Source organism: Aquarana catesbeiana, linkage group LG04 (genome assembly GCF_042186555.1).
Source record: "Aquarana catesbeiana isolate 2022-GZ linkage group LG04, ASM4218655v1, whole genome shotgun sequence".
Lineage (NCBI taxonomy): Eukaryota > Metazoa > Chordata > Amphibia > Anura > Ranidae > Aquarana > Aquarana catesbeiana.
This window is the reverse complement of record NC_133327.1, coordinates 203,247,855-203,262,128: the sequence shown is the minus strand read 5'-3', so window position 1 is coordinate 203,262,128 and position 14,274 is coordinate 203,247,855. Positions and strand designations below refer to the sequence as shown.

Below are 14,274 nucleotides of genomic sequence, written 5' to 3'. Positions count from 1 at the left end.
GAAATTTCCAAGCTTTAAAGGCATTCCCTTAGAAATAAATGTAGATCCTTCCGTTCATGTGCCCAGTGGCTACACAGCAAAGACCACAATGGAGCATGGACACGGAAGTATATGAAAGTTGTTTAAAGTAAAGTTATTCTTTAAACATTTGGTGCAGTCACTACCTTCCTCATTAAACATGTCAAGAGTCAACTGACTAATATATTTTAATTTTGAGAAAACCTTAAACTGTGACTTATACCACATTCTACACTGCACTGTCAGACAAGTGACACACATTATTTCTGGTTTAGCAGTTCACCTTCCTAGATATAAAAAAAAAACCCCAAAAAATGTTTTTACCTTTTTAACCTTTTGCAACCCAGTGTGTGCTTGCAGCCCCTTTGCAGCTATTTGGTGCCTACATGCATGCACTCATGCATTTCTCAGGATGGGTTTACTGATGGTGATAACAGAGGACCATTCATATGTAATTTTATTAAAAAGCCACTTTACAAACTCTTGTGACATGGTGACAACACAGGAGCACAGTTGGGAGTAAGGAAAAGAGTGTTATCCTATAACAGGAAGGAGCTGAACAAGGATCACCAGGTATTATTTTACTGAGAGCTGCAGGTTTTCAAATATTAAAAACATGGTAATATGTACACAATATTTCAGTGTATGAGGTTACATACAGTATACTGCAAAAACCTTTTGTAGATCCTTTGCAGTCAAACTAAATGTGTAAAAAAGCAGTAAAAAAGTTACTACAATGTATAGATAATAGAAAAAACAGGGTAGGGAATGACAAGGCAAGACTTCATTTGGGTATAGTTTAATATATGTTGTACAGTTTAGGACTCCAGGTCCTAAGCAGATCTTGCACCGGTAAATATTTGGTCATTTATGTACATACCATTCAAATTATATTATAAACATGATACATTTATTTCATTTTTGCAATGCTAGTTCAAAGTAATTCTGAAAAAATCAGTCATGCCATTTAGAAGGACAAGTCACTGTAAATGCTCAATATAACCTTATATTTACTCAGCTGCTATCAATAATATTTAACAAAAAGTCTTCCTGTAGCTATATATAGTGAATATCTTAATTCTATTCAAGAGTGTTTCTATTAACATTGGTAAGAGATTTGTTCAAAATGGCCACATAGGCCTCCATTATTAAATACGTGGGATATGAAAAATGCTAATGCACAAAATTGTCCATCTGAAATGACATCTCTAATCTTCGAGTGAATATAGTATAAATCCAGAGAAGAGGGAGTCTGTTTCATCAAAAATAAATTCATTCTGTCCGATGCTTAGAACCTGAAGCCAAACCTCATCATCCTCACGAAGATGGAGTAGGACCGATCCCGAGACTTGACATGCATTGCGCTCAGAATGCCTGGCTTGTGTCTGTACAATGATTCTACCATTGTGAACTAAGCCAGCAACTAGAAGAGGATGTGATGGGCTTAAGTGATAAGAGAAAAAGTAGACACCTTCAACAGAGGCCACAAACACGCCTGAGTTTACACTGTATGGTTTATTTTCATTCACAAAAACTTTATCAAATCTAATTGGCTGTCCTGGTGATAAGGAATATCTATTTCCTCTGACGGCTACTGAAAATGCAATATTATCAAGCTCCTTTTGTGATCCTCTTTGTCCTTTTTCTCCCTTTATTCCAGGAACTCCAGCTGGTCCACGGTACCCTTGTGGTCCAATAGGTCCAGGCATTCCGCGATCACCTTTTGGTCCAGTAAGACCCCTTTGACCCATAAGTCCTTGAAGCCCAGTTTCTCCTGGAATTCCTGGTATCCCATTTGTACCTTTGTTTCCTTTTTCACCAGGGCTTCCCTTAGGGCCCATTTGTCCTATTTGTCCTTTTCTACCTTTCTCTCCTGGCTCACCTTTATCACCTTGTAATCTTAAGGCTCCATCATTACCTAGAATTCCCTGATCCACTATATTACCTTTTTCACAAAGTGTACACGTTTCTCCTGGTTCACCCTTAACTCCAGGAGGACCCATTTCACCTTTATCACCTTTACTTCCTGCGTCTCCTTTGGGACCATAGTCTCCTATTATACCTTCTAACCCCTGGGGTCCAAGTTCTCCTAAAAGGAAAGTCATCAGATTAATAGTAAATAGCAAAAAAGAGGCATAAAAAATGCTTTGATGGTACCAAGTCACAATACAAACAAAATAATTTCCTATTAACATAATGTCATGAGCCATGGTATACAGGGACCCAATTAGAAGATTTCTTCCAGTAGGCTTCAATGAACCGATTTATAAATGGAAGTTTTTGCATGTTCAATAAAGGGTTTTTGCCCACTAACAAACTTTGCATCTGTCAAATCACTGAAAAGAACATGTCTGTCATGCTCATAATATTTCCTCTCCCACGTGCCTCTTCCCCTGACATCTCTGTTAAGAGCAATGGCACAACCATCCACCCACCCCCGCATGCCACGGTACTAGGTATTATCCTGGACTCTGAACTCTCCTTTCAGCCCCACATTAAATTACTTTCAAAGGCTTGCCGCCTCAACCTCCGCAAAAGCTCTTAAATATGTCCCTTCCTAACCAGTGGAATGGCAAAGCTCCTGATTCACTCCCTGGTTATCTCTTGCCTCGACTACTGCAACTCCCTCCTCATTGGCTTACTCTCATTGATCTGCAGTAATGCTCGTGTCTGTCTGCTTACCTCTCCATGTGTTCAGCTTAAGAGACCAGCCACCCTTCACCTGGCTGCTTGAGTAATCTCCCCTCAAGCATTGCTTCACCGCAGCCTCTGACTGGGAACACTATATTAACCTGTGCACTGCAAGCCAGCCTTGCTGATCAATATTGTATGTTTGGCTTCCTACATGTGTGTCTTGCCATGTGCTCTACATCTGGTTCTGGTAATTGATCTTGGCTTGTTCTTGACTGTCCTTGTCTGCTTCATATCCCGACCTTTGGTGTGTTCTTGACTATCCTTATCTGCTTGTTGCCCTGACCTATTGGCTATCTCCCGACTATCCCTTGTTGTCCCAAGCTGCTGGTTCCTCTCTATCCTTCATTAGCCTACTGTGAGGGTGAGCCGGGAGACCCTGGGAGCCGCCACCCGGACCCAGACTGCAGCGAAATCCATCCCCACCTTCAATCCATTCCCACCTTCAGGGGCTCCTGGTGAACACCTGCTGGCTCTTAGATTCCGTGCCCTGGGAAAGCTCATGTTCTAGCTCCCAGTGTGATCCGTGTTGGTGCTCAAGAGAACCACCCAGAGCTCCAACTGCAGCAGTTAGCCGTAGGGTCCTCTACCTTAACAGTGCACTCCTGACCCCAACGGGGTGCATCTGTCACCTGGCCTAAGGTGACCTGACACTTACCTTTACCTTAGTTTACCTTTACCTTTAAATAGGCTATCCCCCCTTCAGTCCATAATGAATGCTGCTGCCAAACACATCCACCTTACAAACCATTCAGTGTCTGCTACTCCTCTCTGCCAATCCCTCCATTGGCTTCCACTCACCTAATAAATTAAATTCAAAATACTAACAATAACTTACAAAGCCATCCACAACTCTGCCCCAGCTGCATCACTAACCTAGTCTCAAAATACCAACCAAATAATCCTCTTTGTTCCTCCCAAGACCTCCTGCTCTTTAGTTCCCTCATCACCTCCTCCCATACTCGCCTCCAAGACTTCTCCTGAGTCTCTCCCATCTTTTGGAATTCCCTACCCCAGTCTATCCGAATATCTCCAACACTATCCACTTTTAGGCGATCCCTGAAAACATTTCTCTTCCTGCCTTCCTGCCTGCCATGTAACAACTGTACTTTCATTTTCTTCATCAGCTCATCCCCAACAGTTATTACCTTTTGTTTCACTTGACCCCCCTCATGAATTGTAAGCTCTAACAAGCAGGGCCCTCTGATTTCTCCTGTATTGAATTGTAATGTAACTGTATTGTCTGTCGTAAGGTTGTAAAGCGCTGCACAAACTGTTGGCGCTATAAAAATGTATGTATAATAATAATAATAATAATGTCTGATGCCATTCTCATGAATTGTAATATTCATAGACATTAGTTCAGTTCTGATACCATTTTAAGGTCTGAGGGTGCATTTAAAATATATATATAGATAAGTAGTGTACGTTATTCAGTATAAAATTGGGTAAAGGTGACCTGTATTTTCTTATATTTTGGAACTTCCTTTTGCAGTATACGGGGTCTTACAATATACAGTCAAAAGGTGTATACATCATATATAAGCATCTGATGATTAATTGAGGCAGTTCAGCAAACCAGAAGCCAATTTCATTTCAGTTTATAGAACTTAGATTATTAAAAGTTTTGCATTTCTGAACACTTTATATAGCTTGCCACACTGGGCATCATCAATGCTCTTTGGAAATATTATGCAATTAACAAATTGGCAGGTAATTTTGCAAAACATATTTTAAATTAACTAGTAGAAAGAGTATTGAATTATTGATCTACTTGAGAATTGTGGTAGTGCTCGATAAAGTTCATTAAAAGAAAATGTTATTTTGGTGCAACCAAAGAGTACAATTTCAAAACAATGGAATATACTTGAGAAGAAAATCTTAAACCTTTATTTATTATGGAATATCCCAAAAATCTATAGTGATGCAACTAAAATAGCATCTAACTTGTTCTAACAATTCTAAACTTCCATGTAAAGCCATAAAAAGTGTAGGAAAAACTAATGGTATTCCCTGAATTGGGGCTTTCACCATCTCACCAACACTATATTTCAATTTCACATAATTCACACGCACAGGTAACTCCCGTGCACATGTTTATGCAACGTTTAGTTAAGATCACTATATCACCTCAAACGTAAATTCTCAAGTGATCAGATGTCTGTGACATACTGTTTGTCTTATCTCTCACAAGCTAATGAGGCATGATACATGATGCCATCTACAGGTACAATTACCTGGCTCTCCTCTGTCACCTTTGTCTCCCTTTTGTCCTGTGGGCCCAGGAATATTACAGAAGCACTGTTTTTCTTCAGTAGTGTTTTCCATTGGTATTACCAAGAAAGGATCTGGTTGTTCATTGTTAGGGTCTTGTATCGGGAGTAGGGTGCTATTGTTCCCGATGTCTTTGGGAGTGCTGTCTACTGCATGGAGAGAACTCTCAGTGATGTTCATGTTGAATGCATTCCAACTAATTGGTTGCCTCTGCTCATTACTTCTTGTAGTTAGTTCCTGTTGTTTTATTTTATTTTCCACTCCATCTGTCACATTGTCTGAAGCAGGGGTTACTGTTGAAGTTACAGCAATCTGGGAACTGGTTTGAATCCCACCATCTGTGACTGGATCAGTTTCAGTTGTCTCAAGGTCCAGATCAAGAGGAACAGTAAATGCTTGTTTGGGCTCCTCAGTTTCAGTAGCATTGAGTGACTCCATTGTAAAAGATGGGCTAGCTATCAAGCTAAATATAGCAGAGGTTTCGGTACTCCACAAACTCCATAACAGCAGTTGCATCAGTAACACAGAGAGCATACCTGCAGTTTAAAGAAAGAAAATACAATTTTATTACACTAAGCTAGTTGGCCTGAAAGTGTATCTATTTTAATAGGCTATAAACCTGACCACATGTTATTACATAAATCCAAAATACTGCAGAGAATATGTTAATTATTTTAATAGCAGGGCTATAAATCTGATCTTCAATAAACAGACCAGCATGGTAAAATCTCTACTTATTTTAATTACCTTAAAGCAAATGTAATTTTATTTTAATTTCTTAGTTTAGGGAATATATTGCTAACTGAAATAGAACTGATTTCTAATTTAACCAACATCAGTGATTCATCAGTATTTATCGGATTATGATCAGACACCAAAATGTTTATCCAGAGACCGCAGTAAACAATCATCATTACTTGATTAACATATGGGGTTGTCCTAAAAAACTGAATTGACAACTAGTGGAACTGCTACTGTAAAGCCCACACAGGCCAGACAATGCTAACACCAGACTGCATAAACTCCAGAGACTCATAGGCAAGTTACTCAGTGCTTCATTCGATAGTCATAGAGAAGAGTGAGTAGTTTAGTGTAGTAGAGAATTCCAAAGGCTTTGATTCCATAAATACAAACAACAGGTTTGTTGAAGCTCTGTAAGCTTGCCATTATTTTTTAACAGTAAAGAAAATTGCTAGGAGTTGAGCAGTCCACAAAAAAATCTGTCATCCACTGGTCCCTTCTTTTCCCATTTTCAAATGACCAAATGATCGAAATTAAAATGAAAGTAATTTAAAACTACCAGAGTATCAATTGAAAGGCATTTAAACTATTTCCACCTACATTTTGGTTCTTTAAATCATTAAAGAATCAAAACCATAAGTGTTAAATTGTTGTGGACAGTTCAATTTCATGCAATCTTATTTTGAATCAAGGTTGATGGAAAGTTTCCAAATTACACCAAGTGTATGGCCAGAATTAAGGTTAGAGAGATGCATTTTGAAAATGTGTCATACTGTTTTAGGCATAATTTAAAAAAATATCTAGAAGTCCCTAAGTGACAAATATTTCTTATGTCATTATGTTAAATATGAGCATAATTTCCATTTTTGCAACAGGTGAATACTTTTCATGACATGATTTAAAGCACCCATGGTATGACTAATGTAGATGGCACTCCACTCTCAGGGCTGGCACTCAAATAGGTACGCGTGAGAGAATAGCATATTTATTACTCACAGGAATATGATCCACTATTCCAACTCCTGCAATCCATTTTCAAAATGGCTAAGAAATAAAGCATAAATACTTGCTGCTGCTTTGTTAAAATGCTCCACACGTCAGCAAGAAGAGATAATAGAACACATCAGCACAAATTCAACTGTCCCAGGGTAGTGCAGGTGTTCGCTATGACCTATCAGAGGTAGATCAGTTTTATAAAGATTAGACATTCAACTCTAATGCATGCTTTGCAGAGCGCTGACAAGTAATTCAATGGGAATATGGATAATGAGCTCAGTCCTTCAAATCTCCAAATACACACTCATTCCTAAAATTAACAAATCGGTCAAGACAGATCAAATGTCCCAGTTCACGTGCTTGCAATTCCAGGCAGGAGGACATTTAAGTGTTGATTATACTGAATAGAAATGACTGAATTATGACAGATCAGAACTCACCCTTCCCTATACAACAGACCTCATATTTGTATTTGGGAATGTAAATACAAGACAAAGCCTCATAGCAAAATAATTTATAGACATTGAAATCTTCAATCTCAATATTAAAGTATATTTAAAGCCTTATTTCATTTTGATTAGAATAGGGAAGAGTTAAAAGTCATCAGTTTTTTTTTAGTTTGTGTCATGTTGGATCTCGATTTTACTTCCTGTACTGGAAACACATGAGGAAGTAAGAGGAAATCTCTATAAAAATGAGGAAAAACATCTGTCTAATAACTGTCTCTGCAATACATAGAAAACTTTCCCATTATTTTCCCCAAAATACCCTGACGGATTTGATTGTACCTACCCACTGGGTTTGATTTACTAAAACTAGAGAGTGCAAAATCTGGTGCAGCTGTGCATGGTAACCAGTCAGCTTCCAGGTTTTTTTCAAAGCTTAATTGAACAAGCTGAAATTAAAAGCCTATTGGCTACCATGCACAGCTGCACCAGATTTTGCACTCTCTAGTTTTAGCAAATCAACCCCACTATATTCAGAAATGTTGGCTTTGGATACAGTTTAATATTACTTCCAATTTAAAGACCTTTACAATGTAGATACCATTGCTTGGTACTAAAGCCTCATACACACTACTAGTTTTTTTTTTTTTGGGGGGGGGGGTGAACGAAAAAGAAACTGACAGCTCAGGTCAGAGCCGCTGTACTAACAATCCAATGTTAGCACAGCAATCTCCCCATTGTGCTATTAAGTGTGATGGTCAGCCAATGGCTGACCAGAACACTCTGGTCAGCCATTGGCTGAAAGTGCTAAGTTGGATCTGGTCGGCAGACCCAGACACGAGCCGGCCAGCTTCTGTCAGAACGGCTGCCGCACACATGAGCCGAATGTTGTCCAGTTTTTATTGAACCCAGCACATGCCAGCTTACATTTGGCCCATGTGTACTAGGCTGAATTGTTTTCATAGATGTTTGAAGTTCCTGAACTGTACAAGCATTAATTTGTATTCAAGTTACCTACAGATGTGTTATACTGCTGGGATAAATCTTCATATATTCAAACTGTACTGAGATTTCTGTGACACCCATAGCATCTATTAACTGTTTTCTGAGCCAAACAAGGCCATTTACAACTTTAACAGTGTTAACCAACAAAGCAGCTGAAAAAAATGCAGATAACTTAGTAAAGATTAGCATTCCAAATCATATCTAAACTGAAAAAGAAAAATGCTTTACATTTCAGCTTACCAGTCCTTAGATATGGTGGCTGCATTCGCTTTCTTTTGTTTTTTCTTTTTGTTACCCTAGTAATTCTGCAAAGAACACACTTCCTGTCTTAAAGTGACAACACACTCGTTGTTCTGTATCTATGGAGTATCATCGTTGTCATCTTAATCTGCTCTCCTAATTTGTTCTACAAACACATATACCTCTCTTCATCTCCATTACACTGGGCCAGGAAAAGGAAAGGGCCAGTTGACTGCATACATTAGGGAGAGCTGGACTGTGGCCAGTGGGAGTAGAAAATGCCCTGGCATCAGTGGGAGTAAACAAGGCTTGGTGGTCAAAGGGAGAAAAAAAATGCATCATTGGTGTCAGTGGGAGGATTAGTGCCTCATAATATATGTCAGTGGGAGAATTAGTTCCCCATCTCTGGTGTCAATGGGAAGAATAGTGCCCCATAATTGGTGTCAGTGGGAGAATTAGTTCCCCATCTCTGGTGTCAGTAAGAAGAATAGTACCCCATTGTTGGTGTCAGTGGGAGGAATAGTGCCCCGTCTTTAGTGTCAGTGGAAGGATTAGTGCCCCAAGGGCCAAATAAGAGCAAGCAAAAGCCACATTCATCCCACACACTGCAATTTGGAGACCTCTGTTTTAGAAGAAAGATTACTTTGTTGTGATTTCAGTTGAGTTCAGAGGAAGTTACAAAGGTTCACAGGGTTTTTTTTATACTTGCTGAAAATTTTGTTAGCCTGCAAAAAAAGAAAACAAATGCAGCTACTGATAGGCTACAATATATTACATTTTTGTTCTTGGGTTTAGTCATCCTTTAAAGTTCTACTTTAATTTCTCTTTAAGTAATAAACTGTGCATGAGCTGAGAAATATATACTACACAATTATATAACCTCCTGTGTTGCAGACTTCTTGGCTCCTGCTCATTTTTGCTATACTGAACAGGAGACTGAGAGAATGAGACCACAGTATGACAGGAGCGATTCAACCATTCCCTGTGCTGAGCAATGCATCATGATGACCTTTCTGAAGTATAAAGATGGTCATTAGAGAGGCAGGTGATGTACATAAAACAACGGTAATTGAAGAAATCACTGGTACGATCAAACAGCTAAAATTTAATGGTTTGTAAATCAATCTGTTAGAATAATGAGCCAGGTCTAGATATGCGAATCTGCCATGTAGATCAATCAGCAGCAGGCATGCAGGTGGAGATTTATCATAACAGATGAAGGAACACTTTTTTAAATAATTGCACTGTCATGATATTTTAAATATTTAGCAACCCACATTACTTTGATCGATTTTTCCCGAAAAGCTTTTCATTTATTTTTCAAAGATGCTGCTCAGTCTTGAAATCATATTCATCCCACACAAACATAATTTACCTGCTAGGAGATAAGAAAATAGGTGACCTTCTGATACGACTTTTGCCTTTGCAAAAATGCACATTGGATTGAGAGGTATTAAATACAAGATGAAGAACAAAGGCCATTTGTACTCAGCTGTGTAATTGGTGTCCCTAAACCGGCTTCATATAAGTATAATCACAATACTTTACGGGGTCTCTGATGTAAGCATCTGTGGCCCCTAATGTAACCCATCTAGTGTTCCCTGATCTATAATTACAATTGATATTACAGAACTATTAATGTTCTTCCATTAGTAGAGAAAATGTTCCTTGTTGTATGGAAAGTAAAGCATATAATTTTCCGGGAAACTGTACAAGTGATTTCCAAGCTATCAATTATGAAACTACATTAAAGGACCATATACTTTACTGGCAATTCATATGCTGGAGATTATAACTGTAGCATGCTAGTTAAAATTAATTTCAAAAGAATAGCTAGTAATAGAACAATTGTCCATCCCTGAATTTGTTCTTTGCTAAGTCAGAAATAAAAACGAAAAATATCAGGTTTATATGGAGTATGGAGGTCAAAGGAGGAAGTAGCACACCTTCATTTCAACGGAACAAAGTATAGCAGTCATAATATTATGCAACCAATAAAATGTAAGCAAAATGGTTTACCTTTATTTTAGATGCTCTGTAAAATACCCTGACTCTTACATTGGATTCCATTCCAGAAGAAAGGGGACACTAAGCCACATGTATGAAAACTACACAAAACAGAAGATTTCCTTCATGCTACAATCTAGGCTTGATGCCTTTGTTCAATGTGGGCACAAGGGATCAGAAAATACCCACAAGAATAGTCAAGATGTCTATGAGGCCTTCCAATCCTAATATCTCCCATTATACTAGGAGCCTTCATCTTTTTGTAAACACTAAGCAACGAGATATGAGCCTCCAGAATCATAGAGTCAATACTGCATCTCCACTTGATCTCCCAATAGTGCATATAAAACAAAAAGTACAATTCTATTTTTTAGCACTACTACTCTAAAACACATAATCATAGACATATTACTAGCTCCCTTTCTAAACTTACCATCTTCTGGAAGGAATGGCTGCCTTGACTAGACATTGAGTAGACCTTTCTACAGTCTTACATAGCTGTTTAGAACCCATGTAGATGTATTGTAGTTGTATGGATAACAATTCTCTTTAAGATAGTATGTTGCAGAAGCAGTTTTCCCATGTTCATACAGACCCTGAATACAGAAGAACATCTGGCACTTGTGTTTGTAGGATTATTAATTGTATAGGGTCAGCTACAGTGCAAGTGTTAAGACACTGTCTGCAATGTGTATGGTGTTCTAAACTTGTTAGGGGCAGGTTGTAGGGTGATGGGGTGGTTGTCATGTCCTTCATGTTTCCCTACTTGTTGGGCACCAAGCAAAATTCACATGAGATGCCTAACCCAGGGTGGGTTCTTCTGGGCTACTCTAAGCACTTTCTATAGGGTCACTGCACTACACATGGGGTACCTTTACTTGAGCCACGCTCACGAACTGGACAGATCGTTAAACATGAACGAACTCTAATAAATTCTCTTGATATCATATACACCAACATGGTCCCTTGTGTGTTTAGGAGGGACATGCAGAGCCAATGCCCTCTCCAGCATATCACAGCTATCGCACTCCCAGTAACAGTATGGCTTCTGCCTTGCACCTAGCATGGACTCAATGTGCATACTTCACTTAACACTTCATCTCCCGTACCTGTGTACAGGATGAGGGCCCCAGCAGTGCAGATTAGCTCCTGTTGCTATTGGAGACAGATTACGGCCGAAGTAGTGCCATGAGGCTATCCCACCTGTCACATGTACACGCTTAGTGACAGACTGATAGAGAAACCTTTGTTACCCTTGGTAACCACTGTATGTTAACACTGTATTAACTCTTTTACTAATGTCTTCTTACCCCTATGTGCTTAATGACCCAAGCTGCAACTATATGTGCCGGTTACTTGCATTACACCCCTTGAGTACCTTCAGATCAGACAAAGGCAAAGTTTTCAAAAGCTTTACTTAAATAAAGTGCCATGACAGTAAGACGAAGGCAACAGTCTTTCCCTAAACTAGTCCCTAACTCAGGCTTGTGGCTGCCCCAGCATACCTGCATAGGAAAGAGTCCATTCTCGGCATGGATGGTATCATCAGGACAGACTGGAATCCCCCTACATTGCAGAAGGCTCCTGGACACAGGCGAGTAGCAGCTTTGCTGGAATCAGGAACAGGAACACTCTCCTACATCTTGCTGGCTGTCTGTGTCTTTCCTCCCATATAGACTGTGTGTGTGTGCGCAAGTCTCCCCTCTCTCTCCCCCTTCCACACCACTAGGATCCGGGCCCTCATCCCTTTTATAGCACACAGGACCGTAGGGTCGGACCCTAGAAAAACCCGGGAGTGCAGTTAACCTTCCTGCTGGGGAAGCAGAGATCATTACCCGCCTACAAACATGTGATAGTTTGTTGACATATACTGTAGATCCTCATTTATTTATGCATAATTATGCCATGGAATGTTTACATACAACAAAAGATAGATCCAAACTAACAAGGAAAATAAGCTTTCACATTTAAATTTAGCAACAATGCACGTGCATTATTCTTTGCATCAGGGACGCACGTTCCAGGTGTTAAGAGTATTCATAAAAACTGGGAAAAATTGGAATATTGCTCATAACAACAAATTCGATTTTGCCTTAGGTTCCTTACCCAGGCTAGCATAATGAAACAAGGAATCTGATTGGTTGCTTAAATCATAAGCTCCATCTTTCTTTTTAGAGTGTATGTGTTACATTTAACTTTTCCACGATCCACAGCCAGGTTTCTTCTCCGGCATTTATGCCCATTAGGGACAATCAGCTTGCTGATGGGGCCTTAGAAGGCTAGGTGATGCCTAAGCCAAACCAGTGTTTCCAGTATCCCTTTTGACTCCAGCAACCCACGTTTCTCCAGCAATTCTGTTGACATCAGTGACCCTGTCTTTCCAGTGACCATCGTGACTCCAATGACTCCAGAGACCTCTGTGTCTCCAGCAATCCTTGTGTCTCTAGAGACACCTGTGTCTACAGCAACCTCTGTGTATCATGGGTTTTATCTGACCCCTGTGCTCTTGGATCTTCACTGACACCTGTGTTTCTCCAGTGACCCAGTTGTATTTTGAGACCCCTATGTTTATGTGTTTCCCATGACACCTGTGTCTCCAGTGAACCTGAAGCTTCCTGTGTCACCCAGTGATCCCAGAGCATTCTGCATCATCCAGTGACCTTGAAGCAACATATGTTATCGTGTGATTCCAGGGTGCCCTGGGCAATTCTGTGACATCTGTGCCTCCATGCAGCCTCAGGTACGCTCCTGTATTTGCTCTCAGTGAATAGAGACACCTGTACATGACACTTTGTTTGAACTAATGAACCTTAGCCACCTGCTAAAAAACATCTCTTGAAAAAAGGCTTGATGCCCAAGAAACCAGTCCAGTTCAAGTGGTTGGTCATCCTTATACTATTTTTTTACTTGTCTGAATTAACTTCAGGCCTAACTTGCAACAGTTCCTTAACCTTCTCTTTCACTAGTGGCTTTCAAACTTCATTTGCTGACTCCACCAGGCTTCTAAGCGCATCTACAGGTTCATTATTTAGTGTAATACACATTTTGGGATGCAGTCACAGAACTTTCCTATGGACTATGATAAACTGTTCTATGTAATCTCCCTACTGCAAACGAAAGCTTCGGCCTGGGCACCCCTGTTCAGGAAAAAAGACAATCCTGCGATCAACAAAATTTCAGCCTTTGTGGCTCAAGCTTCTTCTTTTGTAAGTACTCTTCTATACCTCTGCCAAGGTTTCAATACAGTAGAATAAAACATGATTCAGTTTTCAGCTTTCATTGCTGAACTCATCTGGAACAATTAGGACCTCACTTCCACCATTTGGAGAGGGGGCTTTGAAGCAAATTAAAGATGAACTGGCAGGACATGAAATTGACACTGCTCTAGATGACATGGTCACCTGAGCCATACAAATAAACATTAGCTTCTAAGAGTGCTCTCAAAAAAGCTCTCGCCTGCAAAAGTCTTTTTCTTGTTTTGGCACCAACCTTTCTGTGCCCTATGTCCCACCCATGTCCTCTGCTTTGCCTCAAGTGGGTCATTCACCTACTGTATATCTCACCCAGAAAGCTCCTGACATCAGTCCCAAGATCACAGCATCTACTGTGGAGAAAAAGGACACTATATTAAATCTGAATTCCAGGTATGGAATGATATGATGGAGCTGAATTTCCGCTTGTGCATATGCCATACCTGGTTGAACTCCATGTAAGCTGGAAATCACTGTAGTAATGGTGCCTAGCAACTAGGCTTCTGGGTCCCATACCAAGTGGCTGCCCTGCTACATAGTGAACACAAGAGCTCGCTCGCTCAGCACAGACGCTTTTCAGAGGACACATTGCATTTTCTCATTGA

At 39.9% G+C, this 14,274-nt stretch overlaps 1 protein-coding gene across 1 annotated transcript; it reads right to left on the bottom strand.

Annotated features, from left to right (window-relative positions):
* Positions 1–808: 808 nt before the first annotated feature.
* Positions 809–9,912, bottom strand: LOC141139729 (uncharacterized). The gene is made up of 3 exons (XM_073626130.1): positions 9,787–9,912; positions 4,947–5,519; positions 809–2,107 (listed from the first exon to the last, which is right to left on the bottom strand). The coding sequence occupies exons 1-3, from the start codon at positions 9,848–9,850 to the stop codon at positions 1,227–1,229; spliced, it is 1,518 nt and encodes a 505-aa protein (XP_073482231.1). The 5' UTR covers positions 9,851–9,912; the 3' UTR covers positions 809–1,226.
* Between the last annotated feature and the right edge of the window lie 4,362 nt (positions 9,913–14,274).

What these genes read in the sequence shown, in the direction of transcription:
- LOC141139729 (XM_073626130.1), bottom strand. Translation starts at nt 9,850, where the DNA reads ATGTGCATTTTTGCAAAGGCAAAAGTCGTATCAGAAGGTCACCTATTT. An exon ending in ATTTTCTTATCTCCTAGCAG is followed by an intron (nt 5,520 to 9,786) that starts GTAAATTATGTT and finishes TTTAAACTGCAG; the next exon opens with GTATGCTCTCTGTGTTACTG. An exon ending in AGGTGACAGAGGAGAGCCAG is followed by an intron (nt 2,108 to 4,946) that starts GTAATTGTACCT and finishes CTTTCCTTTTAG; the next exon opens with GAGAACTTGGACCCCAGGGG.